Genomic DNA, 15,870 nt, shown 5'->3' with positions numbered 1-15,870 from the left:
CGCTCTAAGTAATTCGTCTCATGTCGCACAGCTGCGCATATAGTTTCTCCCAGCGGAGCTGCCTATGCCATAAAAAGCATAGGTGAGTTCCAGGCTAGTGGTGAACAGTTACTTGCGTACAGTACACTTCTGTTTGCATCTGCACTTTACTTTTTTTTTAGTATTCATTGTTGTTTTATTTTTATTTTTTTATACTTTCACTATAGTACCTATATATTGTACCTGTATTGAGTCCACTACATTTCTAGGAAGGGAAAAAGTACACATGTACATTAATCATAGTCCCCATTTCAAATATAGTGGAAATAACAGATGCTATTTTCACTATATGTTAAGCTATTTTTGTTTTTGCGATGTGATGTGTTGTCAGCTTGTAGATCTGCAATTTTTCTTTTTTGTGAAAATGTCTAAATTGAAATATAGCAATGCATGGATAATATTAAAAAAGAAAATATCCAACATCCAAAAATGAAACAAAAATATATAAAAAAATAAAATAAAAAATATACTTGTAATTTGTACTTTTGCATACTTTATACTTTAATACTCTAAAGCATGTGCTGTTCAATACTTAAGTCATGTAAGAAGCAAGTACAAATTTCACTTGTAGTTGAGTAATTGAGTCACCGGGGCGGTGACCACCAGTATCTATACTTTGACTCAAGTACTGGGGTCGATTACTTGTTCCCAACTGGTCTAGATGTAGTCAATAGCTATAAATGTATTACCGCCGTAATTCAATCATTTGTTTGACAAAGGTAGTGGGTTAAGAAATATTCAACCAATGGACTCATAAGCCACTTATCCACAGAAGAAGTGGTGGTTCTCGAAACGTCTTCGGAGAACCACCGGAGAGTATACAAACGGAAGAAAAAAAACGTCACATCCTATAGCAGAATTACCAAAGTAGGGTTCGTTCTGACATCCTTTGATCTTGACCCCGCGAGGACCCGTCTCTATGAGGAAGTGTCTGACCAGCTGCTCCAGAGGGTCAATCACTGAGGAAAGAAAACATGACACGACCAATGACAAAAAGACGTCAGCAAAATGAGAACAGGCGTCACAATGGACCGGGTGGTGGTTCTCAAAATAATAATAATAATAATAATAATAATCAGGCCCGGGAGGCCCTTAACCCATTTTGGGGCGGGAACCCCTTTTTGGTGTTTTAAACATGATGTTATAATTTAGCTATTGAAAAATAGCAGATCTACAAGCTCATAGCGTGCCACCGAGTGGCGCGCTACGAGCTTGTAGGTCTGCTATGAATGAAAAATCATGAAAATGCGGCACAAATCATTGAATACCGGTATATATTTCAGAGCGAACATTTTTAACTATTTTTTTTGCTTCTGGGAGGTCCCTGAAACTACATATTTTGAGATGGGGGTCCGTGGCCCAATAGAGATCATTATGGGGGTCCTTGACATGAAAAAGGTTGAGCACCACTGACATATAGAAACATGGGTTTTTCAGAGAAATGTTAGGATTTAGAAGCCTTTTTTTAATCTAACTCAGTCCAAAATGGGTTAACTCTGAGAGTGCACAAATAGAATCAAATGGATTACGTTTTTTACACTCTCAGTCTCAGACCCCTACAGTATACCGTACATGCTAACTACAAAATTATGTCAATGTGCCTGGGCAGGTCTCAAAACATTCACTATTAGTCACTGGTCAGTACACCTATAGTTACTCACCAACGTTTGTTTGGCGGCTAAAGACAGTGTGATGCATTCATTCTTTAAATGTTTTTTTGTGGCTTTCGCCTTTATTTTATGGAGGGACAGACAGTAGGCAGTAGGCGCCTGGACCACTGAGCCAACATGACCCAAGCTGTGATGCATTCATTCTAATTAGGCTCTAATCCTTGAAAGCAGTGGTCGTGGACACTGCAGGCTTAGGGGTTTACAAACGTCCTCTGTCCCCCTCTAGTGACCATGATTGAACACAAACGCAAAGATAAACACATACCTCTGTGACAAAATGTTTGGGAATTTGTCTTAAATTAAAAAAAAAAAATCTTATCAGGATGGACTATGTTGTAGCTTGTAGCCCCCTTACCCCATTTAGGCTTGACGTCAAAATGAAAACAAATGTCTTCTAAATGATGACAGTTTTCTGAAAAACCTCATGTTTCAATATCAGTGGTGCTCAATATTTCATGTCAAGGACCCCCCAAAAATTATATGTAATAGGCCACCGACTCACATCTCAAAATATGTTGTTGAACATTGTGCATTTGTTTAACTGTATGTAATATGTTTTATTTTCGTTTTATTTTTAGTTTTGTCATTTATTTATTTTTGTTCTGTATTTATTATTGTCAAAACATTTCGTGATAAGATTTTGTTTGTATTTGTGAATTGTATTTGTGAATTGTTTTGAAAATACTTCTTTGTACTGTAAAAGAAAATCAATAAACATATGTTTAAAAAGAAGAAAAAAAAAAAAGTTCACTCTGAAATAATATACCTTCAAAGTTTTGAGCCACATTTTCAAGATCTTTCAAAAGTAGCTAAAGTGTAACATAATGCTTAAAACACCGAAAGGGGTTCCCGCCCAGTATGGGTTAAGGGCCCTTTAAAAAAAAAAACTTTAGACCCCACTTTGAGAACCACTACAATGGTCCAATAGAAAATGAGAACCACTACAATGGTCCAATAGAAAATGAATCCGTCTTACCCTTGCTGCTGTGGTTGTTGATGTTAACAGGAGGTATGGCCACCTTGAGGGCCAGGCCATAGGCCCCCTGGAAGGAGTTACTGTCCCGGATCAGGAAGGACCCTGGCTCCCTCTCCTTCAGCGCTGCTATAGCTACAGTCAAACAAGAGCAATGATGAGAAGACAGACTAGCTAAAGACAGACTGCTTCATATGGTATAAACTATAACAAGCCCACGTTGCCAGACTTTCATGAGGACACAGGCCGCCGCCACATCAGTGTTGTTCTCGTCGACTAAAACCATGACAAGAACTACATTTTTCTACTGAGGAAAACTGAATGGAAACTACATGAGAAGTAAGCTATGATGACTAAAACCGAGACTAAATGTACTGACAATTTTGTCAACAAATACAAACTAGGCTAAAATGTACTAGTGGACAAGAGATCCAGTATAAGTCATGTTACACTTGGTTGCATGCTGAAAATAGCCGATCTACAAGCTAGACTAAAACTAGACTAAACCCTAAAACATTCCAGGTGACTAAAATGTGACTAAAACTAAATGAAAGCTATTCAAGAGACTATAATGACTAAAACAAAAATGTGCTGCCTAAAACAACACATTGCGCCACATGGGATTAGGTTGGGCTCTACTGCTGCTACATATTTGATATTAGGATATTATATATTATATTATGACATTATATCCTTGTTATATCCTTCTTTCTCTATTCTGTACACTCTTTCTGCATAATGTACAAACAATAATTCCATACACTTTTTTGACACAGGTGTAACACATGTGACAATAAAGTATTCTGAATCTTGAATAAAAAGCTCAGTTATCAGTGTCAGATTTGTGATGCTAGATTTGAAGAGACCCTAGCATCACAAATCTGACACTGATAACCATTTACCATTTAAGACTTAAAATGGTAAATGGTGCATTTATATAGCGCGCTTTACATAGATTGTGCATTACACCCGTGCATTACACCCGTTCACACACACATTCATACACCGATGGCAGCTGAAACCATGCAAGGCACCCACCAGCACATCAGGAGCAATTAGGGGTTCAGTGTCTTGCTCAAGTGTCTTTACCTTGTTCTCTGGAGATGCTGGGCTTGTACCAGAACCGAGAGCTGTCCTGTACAAACTTCACACTGACCCTGCTGCCGCCGGCACTCTCCGCGTCTGTCACGGGCCCCTCACTACTGTGGCCAGGAGGGGCCGCTATTTCCCCCACCGTGGGAGAAAAGGTGACATGGTGGTGCTGCTGCTGGCTGCCGTTGGCCGCGGAGAACGAAGAAGGAGGGGCTGCTCTCAGGGCGCCCGGCCCGCCGCCGTCGGTGGGTGACCCCGGCTGGGAAGGATGGCGGCGTTTCTCCGGGAGAAGAGGAGGCTGGTGGTGGTGGGGGTCAGGGTGGTGGTGGGGGGAGTCAGGGTGGTGGTGGGGGACGTAGCTGGAGTAGGAGGAGGAGGGATGGTGGTTGTTGTTGCTGTTAGGGGTGCAGAAGCCGCCGGCCTCCGGAGGAGCAGGGGACGACGGGGAGGAGGAGGAGGAGGAGTAGGGCTTTTCTCCGTGATGATGCCCCATCATGGCGGTGGGCTGCAGCCCGGGGTAGTGGTGGTGTGGCGGGCCGTGGTGGGGGGCGGGGTCAGGCCCGCTCAGCATCAGCCTCCGACCGAGGGTGGCGAAGCCGGGGACGGCGGGCTCCGAGACGGGGGAGGAGCCTTCCGTGCTACTGGACGCCGGGGGGGGCTGCTGCTGTGGGGGGGAGGAGGAGGAGGAGGAGGAGGGAGGGGTCAGTGTGGTGGTGGGCTTCGCGGCCTCCAGGGTGGGCTCCCCCCCCCTGGGTGAAGAAGAGCGTCCGTTGGCTTGAAGGAGGACGGGAGGTTCTTCTGGGGCCGAAGCCTGGGCTTCTTCTTGGGTCGCCACCCCCCGGAGGGCGACAAGCGAAGGCAGCGCAGCGGTCTCCGGCTGCGGGACGGCGGCGGTGGGCGAGGAGGAGGAGGAGGAGGGGGAGGAGGAGGGGGGGGCCTGGCAGTGGCCGCCGCAGGGCGGGGCGACGGAGGCGGGAGAAGGAGGGGCAGAGTTTTGATTTGGCGCCGGACTACAGTGGCTCCGTGGAGGTGAGGCGAGCGGCGCGGGGGGGCTCGTCGTACGGCGGTCCCTGGGTTCTGTGGCGGCCGTGGCGTGTGCAGGGGAGTGTGTGTCTTTGGCGGGTCGCGCCGCCACCGGGGCTGAGGGTTCTGCCGCGTGCGTTTGGGTCAGCTGCAGGGGCTCCTCCTCCTCCTGGCTAATGTTGGTGGTACCGCCCCCCCGGCACGGCCTGTCCTGCGATTGGACCGTGTCGTAGTCGCTGTTGATGATGTCCGTGGTTCGGATCTCACACTCGCCCCCGAGCCCTAGACCAGGACTAAAGAGAAGAGAGACTGAAGACCAGGACTAAAGACCAGGACTAAAGACCAGGACTAAAGACCAGGACTAAAGAGAAGAGAGACTAAAGACCAGGACTATAGACTAGACCAGGACTATAAAGAGAAGAGAGACTAAAGACCAGGACTGAAGCAGAACACGGTTGATCATTCAGAGCAGTGTTTCCCAAACTCCTTCAGTCCCCAAATTGACACTAATTAGCCCCGCGGACCCCCCCCCCCCCATTTGAAAAAGACATGCCAGGGACCCCCATCATAAGAGAAGATTTTTACGGCTCTAGCAGTGATTCTCAACACGTTTCATTTCAAGGACCCCCCATTTTGACATGACTTAGTCTACGGACCCCCTCCCCATTTAATGGCATTTCTTCTATCTCTGAGACACCAATTTATATTGTACATTCTACAACAGGTCGTTTCGAAGGAAGCAATCTGATTGGTTGAAACGGCTTCTATAGCGGTGGCTCAAACCAGCACCGTTCACCACCTAATCAAAACAAATAATTCAGCTGCTCTGTTTTCCCAGAGCGCTATAGCAAACCCGGTGGCTATAGGCTAGCTATAGTTTCTTGGGACATTTGTGGTCGTAGTGTGACTACAGTTACATCTGCCATTAAAAATATATTATCTTTCAGCGATTTTCTTAGTTTTAAGTGTAACTGTTGCTGATGATCACTTCAGTGATGCTTGCGGAACTCGACTTCGTCTCGTTCTTGACCGCGTCACTGTCGTGGCAATAATCACGTTAAACCACACCCTCTCGTGTAATATTGCTTAAATCAACGTTATTTTAACTCTGAGAGTGTACAAATGGAACCAAATGGACCCGTTAAAATAGCATCTGAGTTACAGACCTATATTGGTTCATTTAGCTGGGGGCCCCCCACTGGAACTCCCTCAGGTACCCTTAAAGGGACCCCTGCCGGACCCCACTTTGGGAACCACTGATTCAGAGTATGCACATATTCATATAATTATGTTTAAATTGGACTGGATGAGAGCGAATACCTCTCCTGCGTCCGCATGGGGCTGCTGGCGTGGACGGGCGTGGGCGGGCCAGACGTCTCCGAGGAGGTGGAGCATGCACCGTGGGCGTCTCTGTGGGTCCTCTTGAAGGAACCCTGGGTAATGTGGTCCCTCCAGCCCACGCTCTCCCCAGAACTACGGAGGCCATCTATAAAGAGAGAGAACCCATTACACAACAGTCTATAACCTAATGCAAGTTCATGCACGTTGACATTTTGCGGGAACCCCTTTCGGTGTTATGCATTATGTCATGCTTTATAGCTATTGAAAAATAGCAGATCTACGAGCTTGTAGGTCTGCTAATTTTGAAATATCGAAGAACGACTGACATAGAAACATATTATAGCTTTTTCAGAAAACTGTCAGGATGTATAGATAGAAGACATTTTTTTTAATCTGATCTCAGGTCAGAATGGGTTAACGTTAAACTGCATTTCAATGTTTGGTTTCCCCTGATATCATGTCGACGTTGACCAGTCTAAGACTGTGGGCTATATACGGCCTCAGTGTATTTGTATTCATTCTGGAGAGCAACCCCAAACCAAATGTACTAAATGTATGTATGCGCAAATGTACAACCTCTGACTCTATATTGTTAAAGGAGAATTCCATACTAGAAGGCTTTCTTACCTTTCTTTGTAGTTATTACGTCCCCATCAAAGAGGTCCAGGTGTTATTTTGTGCAAAAGCTCCTTATTGGCTATTTCCCCTACCATAAGCCCTCAATGAATTGCATTGAATTGAATGGGATGTATGGGGTGTTGTGCTAATTCGCTTATTTCCATCGCTCAAAAATATATATTTTTTTGTATATATCCTCTCTTCATAAATAAATAAATAATAACCCAAGCGGCACACTTTACTACTTATTTCGATGGAAATACGCGAATTAGCACAACACCCCATACATCCCATTCAATTCAATGCAATTCATCGAGGGCTTATGGTAGGGGAAATAGCCAATAAGGAGCACAAAATAACACCTGGACCTCTTCGGTGGGGACGTAACGACTACAAAGAAAGGTAAGAAAGCCTTTTAGTATGGAATTCTCCTTTAAGAGTGTGAAGAATAACAACGACAATACATACACACGGCGTTGTGTCATCAGGGGCGTCAACTTAGCGGGTGGGTGGAGCTTGGGTGGAAAGTTCAGAGTTCTCCCAACCGGAATAAACAGTGGGGGTGTTGCGTTTTCAATTGCAGACGTTTTACAATAATCCTAATTTTAAAAGTAGGCGTTATATATATGGCATCGCCAGATCACAGGCACAGATCCTTAATTGTTGCCACTCGACGAGTCAATATTTATATCGTCCAACAAATCGCTCTGAAAGTGATCAGAAGGATCGTATGCTATTATAACTCTATATGGGGGAGTGGGGGACCATTTCTTTCCCCTGGGCTAAAACCGGATGTGGGCGTGTTAGGGGGGCTAAAAGCGGATGTGGGCGTGTTAGGGGGGCGTTCCTGTCTATCTCCGTGTGTGTAGTATAACTGCAAACGTCATGATCACGGGTAATACAACAGACAGATTGGATTCTACATTCGACGTTCTAGATTTGTATGTATGGTGTGTGTGTGTGTGTGTGTGTGTGTGTGTGTGTGTGTGTGTGTGTGTGTGTGTGTGTGTGTGTGTGTGTGTGTGCGTGCGTGCGTGCGTGTGTGTGTGTGTGTTTGTGTGTGTGGCGGTCATTGTTTAACCCATTTTGGGTGTTAACATTATGTTATGCTTTAGCTATTGAAAAATAGCAGATCTACAAGCTCGTAGCGCGCCACCGAGTGGCGCGCTACGAGCTTGTACGTAGGTCTGCTATTTTTGAAAAATCGAAGAACGACTGACACATAGAAACATAGCTTTTTCAGAAAACTGTCATTTTCAAACAGACATTTTTTTTTAGAATCTGAAAGTCAAAATGGGTTAATTAACGCTCAACTCAACTCACCAGTGTGTGTGTCAGAGCCGTACGAGTGCTGAGAATCCCCGTGGTGGTGATTGTGATTGTGATCAGCTGGTCCGACGCCGTGGTTGCCGTGGCCACAGGACCCCGGCACCACGGAGAAGGAGGAGGAGGAGGTGGGGGGCGGCGGCGGCAGAGGGGAGGTGGACTCCGACTGGTACCCCGAGGCGTAGCCCCGGCTCTCAGAGGGCGAGGGCTGCAGGTACGGTGAGGAGCACGGACAGGCCTGGTGGTGGTGGTGGGGGTGACCCCCGGCCCCCCCGGGGGTCTGGTACCCCCCCCCGGGGGTCTGGTACCCCCCCGCGGGGGTCTGGTACCCGCTGCTGCCGCTGCTGTTGTTGTACTTCAGGTCCAGGTGGGAGGAGTGGGAGCGCGACGCCTCCGGGTAGGCGGCGTGGCCCGAGGGCAGGGGGTCGAAGGTGAACGCCGCCGGGAGGAGGAGGTCGTGGTGACCTCCCCCGCCGTACGACGAGGACGCCACCGTGGCCCTCCTGTGCCAGTAGTCCTCCCTCTCCCTCTCCCACTGCAGCTCGGCCGCTTCCCGCTGCTCTCTCTCCCAGTGGAGGGACATGGTCTCCCGGCCGCCTCCTCCTCCTCCCCCTACTCCTCTCCGCATGCCGGGAGGAGGAGGGTCCCTCTCCCATTGGAGCGCCGTCTCCGACGTCTCCCTGGCTCTCCTCAGGCCCATGTTGTCCCTCTGCTGCTGCAGGAGGAGCTGTTGCTCCGCCTCTCTGTCCCAGTGGAAGCTGTCGCCGCGGTCCGGCCTCATGCCGCCGTGGTGGAGGAGGTAGGCGGCGCAGTCCCTGCAGTGGCAGCCGGGGGGCGCCACCGCCAGGAGACCGTCCAGCATCATGACGTCGTGGTGGTAGGGGGTGGGGGGGCTGGTCGGGGCCTGCTTGGGGTGGTGAGGAGGAGGATGATGCGGGTGGTGGTGGCTGGGGTGGTGGTGGTGGTAGGGGGCGTAGTCGTCCCCCCGGCAGAGCAGCCGCCCAGGGGCGGACAGCGGCGGGTGGGGGGAGAGGTCGGGGGGCGGGTAGGGGTAGAGGTGGCGGGAGGAGGCGGACAGGGGGGCCGATGACTCGGAGCAGGGCCGGTGGAGGTGCAGGTAGTGCGGCGGCGGTCCGCCCTGCTGGCGGTCCCAGACCAGGTCGGGCGGCGGGAGCGCCTGGTGGGAGTGGGGGCTGTAGTGCTGAGTGCAGAGGTCCAAGTGCGAGGGGGGCGGGGCCGCGGAGGAGGCGGAGCTGGGGCTGGCGGAGGGCGGGGGCCCGTGGTGGCCGTTGGTCCCGGGCGCCCGGTCCAGGCAGTAGCCGTTGGGCATGAGGAGGGTGCGGTCGCAGCCGGGCTCGGCGCAGCGCTGGGACCGGTAGCCGGCGCGGCACGAGCAGGAGCGGCCGAGACGCAGCAGCAGCGTCCCCCCCGTCCCCCCCCGCTCCGAGGGCAGGAAGGAGTCCCCGTCGTCCAGGATGGCCGTCTCCCGCTCCCCGCCGTTCCCGTTCCCCTCGATGCCCCCCAGGAGGCGGTCCAGCTCCTCCCGCTCCTGCCGGGTCGGCGGAGGCGGGCGGAGGGAGGAGGGGGGCTCGTCCGCCGGATGATGACGCTGTTCCGGGTGGACGGCGTACAACGACTGGCCGGAGTGGCCGCCGGTGGAGCGGGCCGGCGAGTCGGAGCACGGAGACATCGAGACGTGGTGACTGTTGGGTCTGTTGTCCTCGCCGCTCATGCCCTCCCCCCGCCCGGGGCTGCTGCCATTGGTCGAGGAGAGAGAGCCGGAGCCCGGACCGCCGCGTTTCTTTATCTGGGCGTAGAGGCTGCCGTCCACGGGGCCTCTGGTGTGGGCGATGTCTGGGGGCAAAGACGGGACAACGTAAAGACTCTGGTGTGGGCGATGTCTGGGGGCAAAGATGGGACAACGTAAAGACTCTGGTGTGGGCGATGTCTGAGGGCAAAGACGGGACAACGTAAAGACTCTGGTGTGGGCGATGTCTGGGGGCAAAGACGGGACAACGTAAAGACTCTGGTGTGGGCGATGTCTGGGGGCAAAGACGGGACAACGTAAAGACTCTGGTGTGGGCGATGTCTGGGGGCAAAGACGGGACAACGTAAAGACTCTGGTGTGGGCGATGTCTGGGGGCAAAGAGGTGACAACGTAAAGACGCTGCATACCTTCCAAAGCAAAGCAAAGTTATACCATGTTTACCCAGGGTTAACTGGACTAAAGGTACTATGTTTACCCAGGGTTAACTGGACTAAGCTCAATAACTGGTTTACAGCCAGGCCCTGCTCATAGAACATTTCATGGTAGGGGTTCGATGCCTTGCTCAAGGGCACTTCAGCTGTGGTAATTTTTAACGTGCCGGTCCGGGTATACGAACTATAGCGACCTTCCGGTATCAAGACCGCTCCGCAAACCGTTCGGCCAACCGCTGCCCCTAATACTCGCCATACTGTGTAATAGATTTGGAGACTATAGGGCTGTATTTTGCGTGTCTTAAGTACCAGGTCTTATTACCTATAACTTGAGTAAACTAAAGACCTGGAGGCGTGATCAATGCCATTTGTCTATTCTGAGTGGCCAAAGAGCATCTATCACGCCTCCAGAAAATGTTTTGCAAAATAGTAAAAAAAAAAAAGGCAAAGAAGTTTAGGGATGAGGGGTTTATCGGTGACGAGTGTGTACCCCTTGCCCAACCCATTTTGTGCGGGAACCCCTTTTGGTGTTAGCATTATGTTACGCTTTAGCTATTGAAAAATAGCAGATCTACAAGCTCATAGAGTGGCACGCTACGAGCTTGTGGGTCTGCTATTTTTTAAGAATCGTGAAAAGTGACATGAAAGTGTTTGAGAACGACTGACATAGAAAAACTGCTTTTTCCAAAGAAAACAGTCAGGATTTAGAAGACATTTGGCAGAATCGTTCCCAGGTCAAAATGGGTTAACTCCTGCTGTGCCCCCGTTAGTAATATAATTTGAACGTCGACAAAATCAGCAAAGTTGTTTTCTTTGAGTGTTTCATGTGATTGATGTGCCAACGTTACCTTCCAGGCTGTCCTGATAGCGCTGGTTGAAGTTCTCATACGAGTCCCAGCGCACCACCGGGTCGGCCGTGTTATAGTCCACCGTGACAGCCGGGTCGTTCTTCTGGTACTCGCGGCCTTATGGGAGAACGATGCAGAGAGAGAGAGAGAGAGAGAGAGAGAGAGAGAGAGAGAGACAGTTTTACTACTTTGTTTAGCTTAAATATCCATTACTGGTATAGACTATAGTTACGTCATGGGAAAAGTCATGTGGAATGGAACCTCTTCCTGCTCAGCCGCTGAGTCTGAAAGCTTGTCAACATCGCCCTGCTAGTGGTCAGCTTTAATGTTTTGTTTTTGCTTCCTCTCATGTTTTTGCTTCCTCCCCTCCCCTCCCCTTCCCTCTCCTCTCCTCTCCTCTCCTCTCCTCTCCTCTCCTCTCCTCTCCTCTCCTCTCCTCTCCTCCCCTACCCAACAGAAAGGTAAAAACAACGACAAAAACCAAGAACAGTGAAACACGAGAAAACATAACACGTCACAGAACGTGACAATAATTAATAACCAACCTTTGATCTTCTCGGGTCCAGAGGAGAAGACAAACTCCACTGTGGCGTCGGACGGGAAACGCTCATCTGAGGGGGGGGGGATTAAGAGGACATAATTTAATAATTAATAATTTGAAGGTTTTTGAGGAAATGGCACATGGTATTCTAAAATATGTTCGAACTTAACAGATTTAAACAGAAATGTGATCTATCACACATTTGTAAAAAGAAAAAAAGGGGGAAAAAAAAGACATCTGTATACTAAGGGGAAACCCAGCCTTCAAAAGAAAACACACACGCACGCGCACGTGCACACACACGCACACACACACACACACGAGCAGTTCTGTGATGTGGGAACCCCTCCAAAAAAATGAAAGCACACCGGTGGTGTTCTGGCCCTTCTGTTCATGAAGAACTCTAATAATATATCATAGTATATTACAGCAGAGATTTTCCCAGAGGTGCGATTGAACAATTTCAACATGCAGCTGCTTATATTTCTAATCACAGTCACATGATTTCCACATACAGTACTCCCCCCTGTGCATTAAGAGAGTCACCAACTTTTTCAGCTGGAAGCAATCTGGACTTTTCACAGAGAGCGAAACCAAGGAGGAAATGGGGTAATGAGCTCGTTCATTACAGAATTAAGCAACAGGCCCGGTGCTCACCGAGCCCCCCTTTAGCCCCTCTTGACCCGGTTCTGTACAAACGTCTTCTAAACCCTTGAGAGTTTTCTGAAAAACCCCATGTTTCTACGTCAGTGGTTCTCACAACATGTTCATGTCAAGGACGCCCACGAATATATGTAATTGGCCGCCGACCCCCCCCCCATCTGAAAATATGTTGTTCCAGGAACCCCCTCCCACTGCAGAAGCAAAGATTTGAGTTAAAAACGTTCGCTCTGAAAGAATATATATATTCAAAGATTTGTGCCACATTTTCACGATTTTTCAAAAATAGCAGACCTACACAAGCTTGTATAGGTCTGCTATTTTTCAATAGCTAAAGTATAACGTATAATGTTTAAAACACCAAAAGGGGTTCCCGGCCAAAAATGGGTTCTTAACCCATTCTGAACGGGAACCCATTTTGGTGATAGCATCATGTTATGCTTTAGCTATTGAAAAAATAGCAGATCTACAAGCTCATAGCGCGCCTCCGAGTGGCGCGCTACGAGCTTGTAGGTCTGCTATTTTTGAAAACAAAAAAAAACGACTGACATTTTTTTAGAATCTGATCTCAGGTCAGAATGGGTTCATCAGACCAGTGTGTGTGTGTCCAGTGGAAACCTCGTATGAATCTGATCTCAGGTCAGAATGGGTTAACCCCTCTCAGAGGGATCTCTCAGGACACGAATGCTCACATGTGTGTGTACAGTACAGAATATTCCCATTCCCACGCTAATCTACCAAAGAGCTTTGCTATTACGTCAGTTTGACCCCAACTGGAGGAAGACTAAAGTGACGGGCTATTAAATTATTTAATCTTCAACCGCTGCGTGGGACTATTATTTAGGGGACGTAATATACAAACAAATTCATTCCCAAATGCTGCACTCATATCCACAAAGCTGTTATTAAGTCAATTAGTTCCAACGTGGTAATTATGCCGCAAACTAAAAAAAGTCACGATTTCAGAGACACCGACCGTCGGAGACGACGACGAGGCAAGAGGGGGGGAAATATTCAATCGGGAACCCCTCTTTTGGTGTTTTAAACATTATGCTATTGAAAAAATAGCAGATCTACAAGCTCACAGCGCGCCACCGAGTGGCGCGCTGTGAGCTTGTAGGTGTGCTATTTTTTTTTTAATTCGTGAAAATGTGCCTGAAATCTTTGAATATATATTCTTTCAGAGCGCGTTTTAACTCAAATCTTTGCTTCTGAGGGGTCTCTATATTTTCAGAAATGGGTCGACGGCCAAATAATACATCTCGTTTTGGGGGGTCTTTGACATGAAAATGTTTGAAAACGACTGACACAGAAACATGGGGTTTTTTTTCAGAAAACTGTTGGGAATTAGAAGGCATTTGTAGAATGAACCCGGTCCTCGGGTCAGAATGGGTTAAATACTATACACTGATAATGTTGAATACATATACTGTAGGTGCAGAATGGAAAGAGGCTATACCACAGTACCCATGCCCCGTTGCCTCGTTGCTGCTAACCCCACTGTTGCGCGCTATGAGCTTGTAGATCTGCTATTTTCCAATAGCTAAATTATAACATGATGTTTAAAACACCAAAAGGGGTTCCCCCCCCAGGGAACCCCAAAATGGGTTGAGACTTGAGAAATCCACAAAAACATCCACAACAACATGCTCCTTCAATCAGAGTCGCTCGTCTGAACTCGGGCCACTGAAAACTAAACTGCTGCTGCCAAATTCTGAAGAGCTATAACTGCTCCCACTGGGGCGGTTTGTTCTCTGTCTTCTTTCCTCTTCTTATGTATAAAACCAGCCACTTCTTGTCACCATGACAGCAAGGCATTTCCCCTGCAGGTCAGTATAATGCTGCGGACGGAGGTGCGGACACACGCTCCAACAGGTGCCCCAAGAGACCTTAGTCCTAAAACGGTGATAACCTATCACCAAAAACTGTAGTATGTATGTATGAGCCTTTTACCAGTGCAAGCTTCGTCCAGCTCCCCCTTGCCAAACCAGAGCTGGGACCCGTGGATGGTGCACGTGTGGAACTGCAGCCTGAACACCGTGTCCCGGTCGGCACTCGTGGCCCGGCGGTGATAGCACTTCACCTGGAAGAGCAGAGAGAGGGCAGCGGAGAGATGGAGAGGGAGAGAAAGAAGAGAAGGAGAGAGATACGTTCAAAACTCGGATCAGGAATGGATGTATACAGATGAAGGAATATGTTAAAAGCAACAGATTTGGCTCTCAAACCATTAGGACAAAGTGACTGATGTGAACTTAAGTAACTTAAAGGACCACTTCACCACTTTTCAACCTATCTTCATATAATAGGTCCTCACTAATAATCATGATCTACTCTGTCTGTGTCTCATAGGAGGGCTGTGGGCCCATAAAACCCATCAAATCATTTTCATCGCAGGTTTTCAGTTTGAGTCATTTATTCCCCAAATACTGTATATTCAAAGCATGACGCCAATGTGAAGATTAAAACAAAAATACAATTTACTGAACATTCACAGTAGTGAATATTTTCAGTCAGAATTCTTTCTTAGTCATGATGCATCTCTCTGGATTTATTATCGCGTGCACGCCATTAGCTGCGACGCATAATTTACACAACGGGAAGCGGTTTGTTTACGTTTACGAGAACAGTTTGTGCTTCTGTCGAAGACAAACAATGTCATCTGAGAGGAATGTGGTGCTCACTGCTTACTCACCATGATGTCACCCTTTAGCAGCAGCGCTGGCTCGATGGTGACACTCAGCCTCCGGCCTCCGGAGCCCTGCAGGTCGCTGGAAACACAAAACACCTTTATTAGATCAATAGACAGACTTAAAGGTATATTCAGTGATTTCACTTAATTCAAATATCACTTATTTTCTTTTGTTTTGTTGTGATAATCCTCTCTACTATAGAGTGTGCTGACCATATAAGGAGTTCCTCCCTGTCCCCAGTTAACCCCTGGGGGGGGGGGGGGGGGGGGTCAAAAAACCTTAGGTTTCGTTTTTTGGCTCTCTATCCTGATTGGATGAAAGGCTTTTGCCGCCTAGCCAAAAACGAAACCTACGGTTTTTTTGAGTGAAATCACTGAATATACCTTTAAGACCTGAGGTCGAGTACAAATGCCTATACTTTCAAGACGTTTCAAAAATCGAAAATGTTCAAAAAACAACAGATAGCGGATGTACACCGTGCAGGGCTTGTATCTGCTATTTTTTTGAATACCCGACGCAATAGTTTTTTTTTGTAAATACACAGTGCTTTCCTGGTTTTAATGGTTAAAGGGACACTGGTCACACATAAAAGCATGTTTATGTGTGTAATATGTGGTTTTAGATATTTTAGATTGTAGCAGTGAGCCTGTTGTCATGGACACTGGTCTCATTACCTTCCTGGACTACAATTCCCAAAATTCTTTGGTGCACTGCTCCTCCTTGTGGATAGGGGGAGAGCTGTCTTACTGAGACAACATGTAGTCCAGGAAGGAAGTGAGCCCAGTGTCCATGACATCAGAGACAACAGGCTCACTGCTACAATCTAAAATATCTAAAACCACATATTACA

General features: G+C 48.0%; 1 protein-coding gene across 7 annotated transcripts in view; it reads right to left on the bottom strand.

Moving 5' to 3' along the window:
* LOC308315881 (tensin-2-like) overlaps positions 1-15,870 on the bottom strand; it is an 89,393-nt gene that overhangs the window by 8,684 nt on the left and 64,839 nt on the right. For all 7 annotated transcript variants that reach the window (XR_013964092.1, XM_080764122.1, XM_080764124.1 and 4 more), the window contains exons 14-22: positions 15,023-15,098; positions 14,284-14,413; positions 11,675-11,740; positions 11,130-11,246; positions 8,080-9,936; positions 6,118-6,283; positions 3,772-5,090; positions 2,686-2,817; positions 903-998 (exon numbers count right to left, since the gene is read on the bottom strand). Coding sequence is in view for 6 of the 7 variants with exons in the window: in XM_080764122.1 (XP_080620248.1) it covers positions 903-998; positions 2,686-2,817; positions 3,772-5,090; positions 6,118-6,283; positions 8,080-9,936; positions 11,130-11,246; positions 11,675-11,740; positions 14,284-14,413; positions 15,023-15,098 (3,959 nt within the window). In the remaining variant the exon portion in view is untranslated. The remainder of the gene's footprint in view (positions 1-902; positions 999-2,685; positions 2,818-3,771; positions 5,091-6,117; positions 6,284-8,079; positions 9,937-11,129; positions 11,247-11,674; positions 11,741-14,283; positions 14,414-15,022; positions 15,099-15,870) is intronic.

The sequence above is a fragment of the Protomyctophum bolini genome, assembly GCF_963924005.1.
Source record: "Protomyctophum bolini genome assembly, chromosome: 5".
Lineage (NCBI taxonomy): Eukaryota > Metazoa > Chordata > Actinopteri > Myctophiformes > Myctophidae > Protomyctophum > Protomyctophum bolini.
Note: the sequence above shows the minus strand (reverse complement) of the source record. Positions and strands in the feature narration are given on the sequence as shown.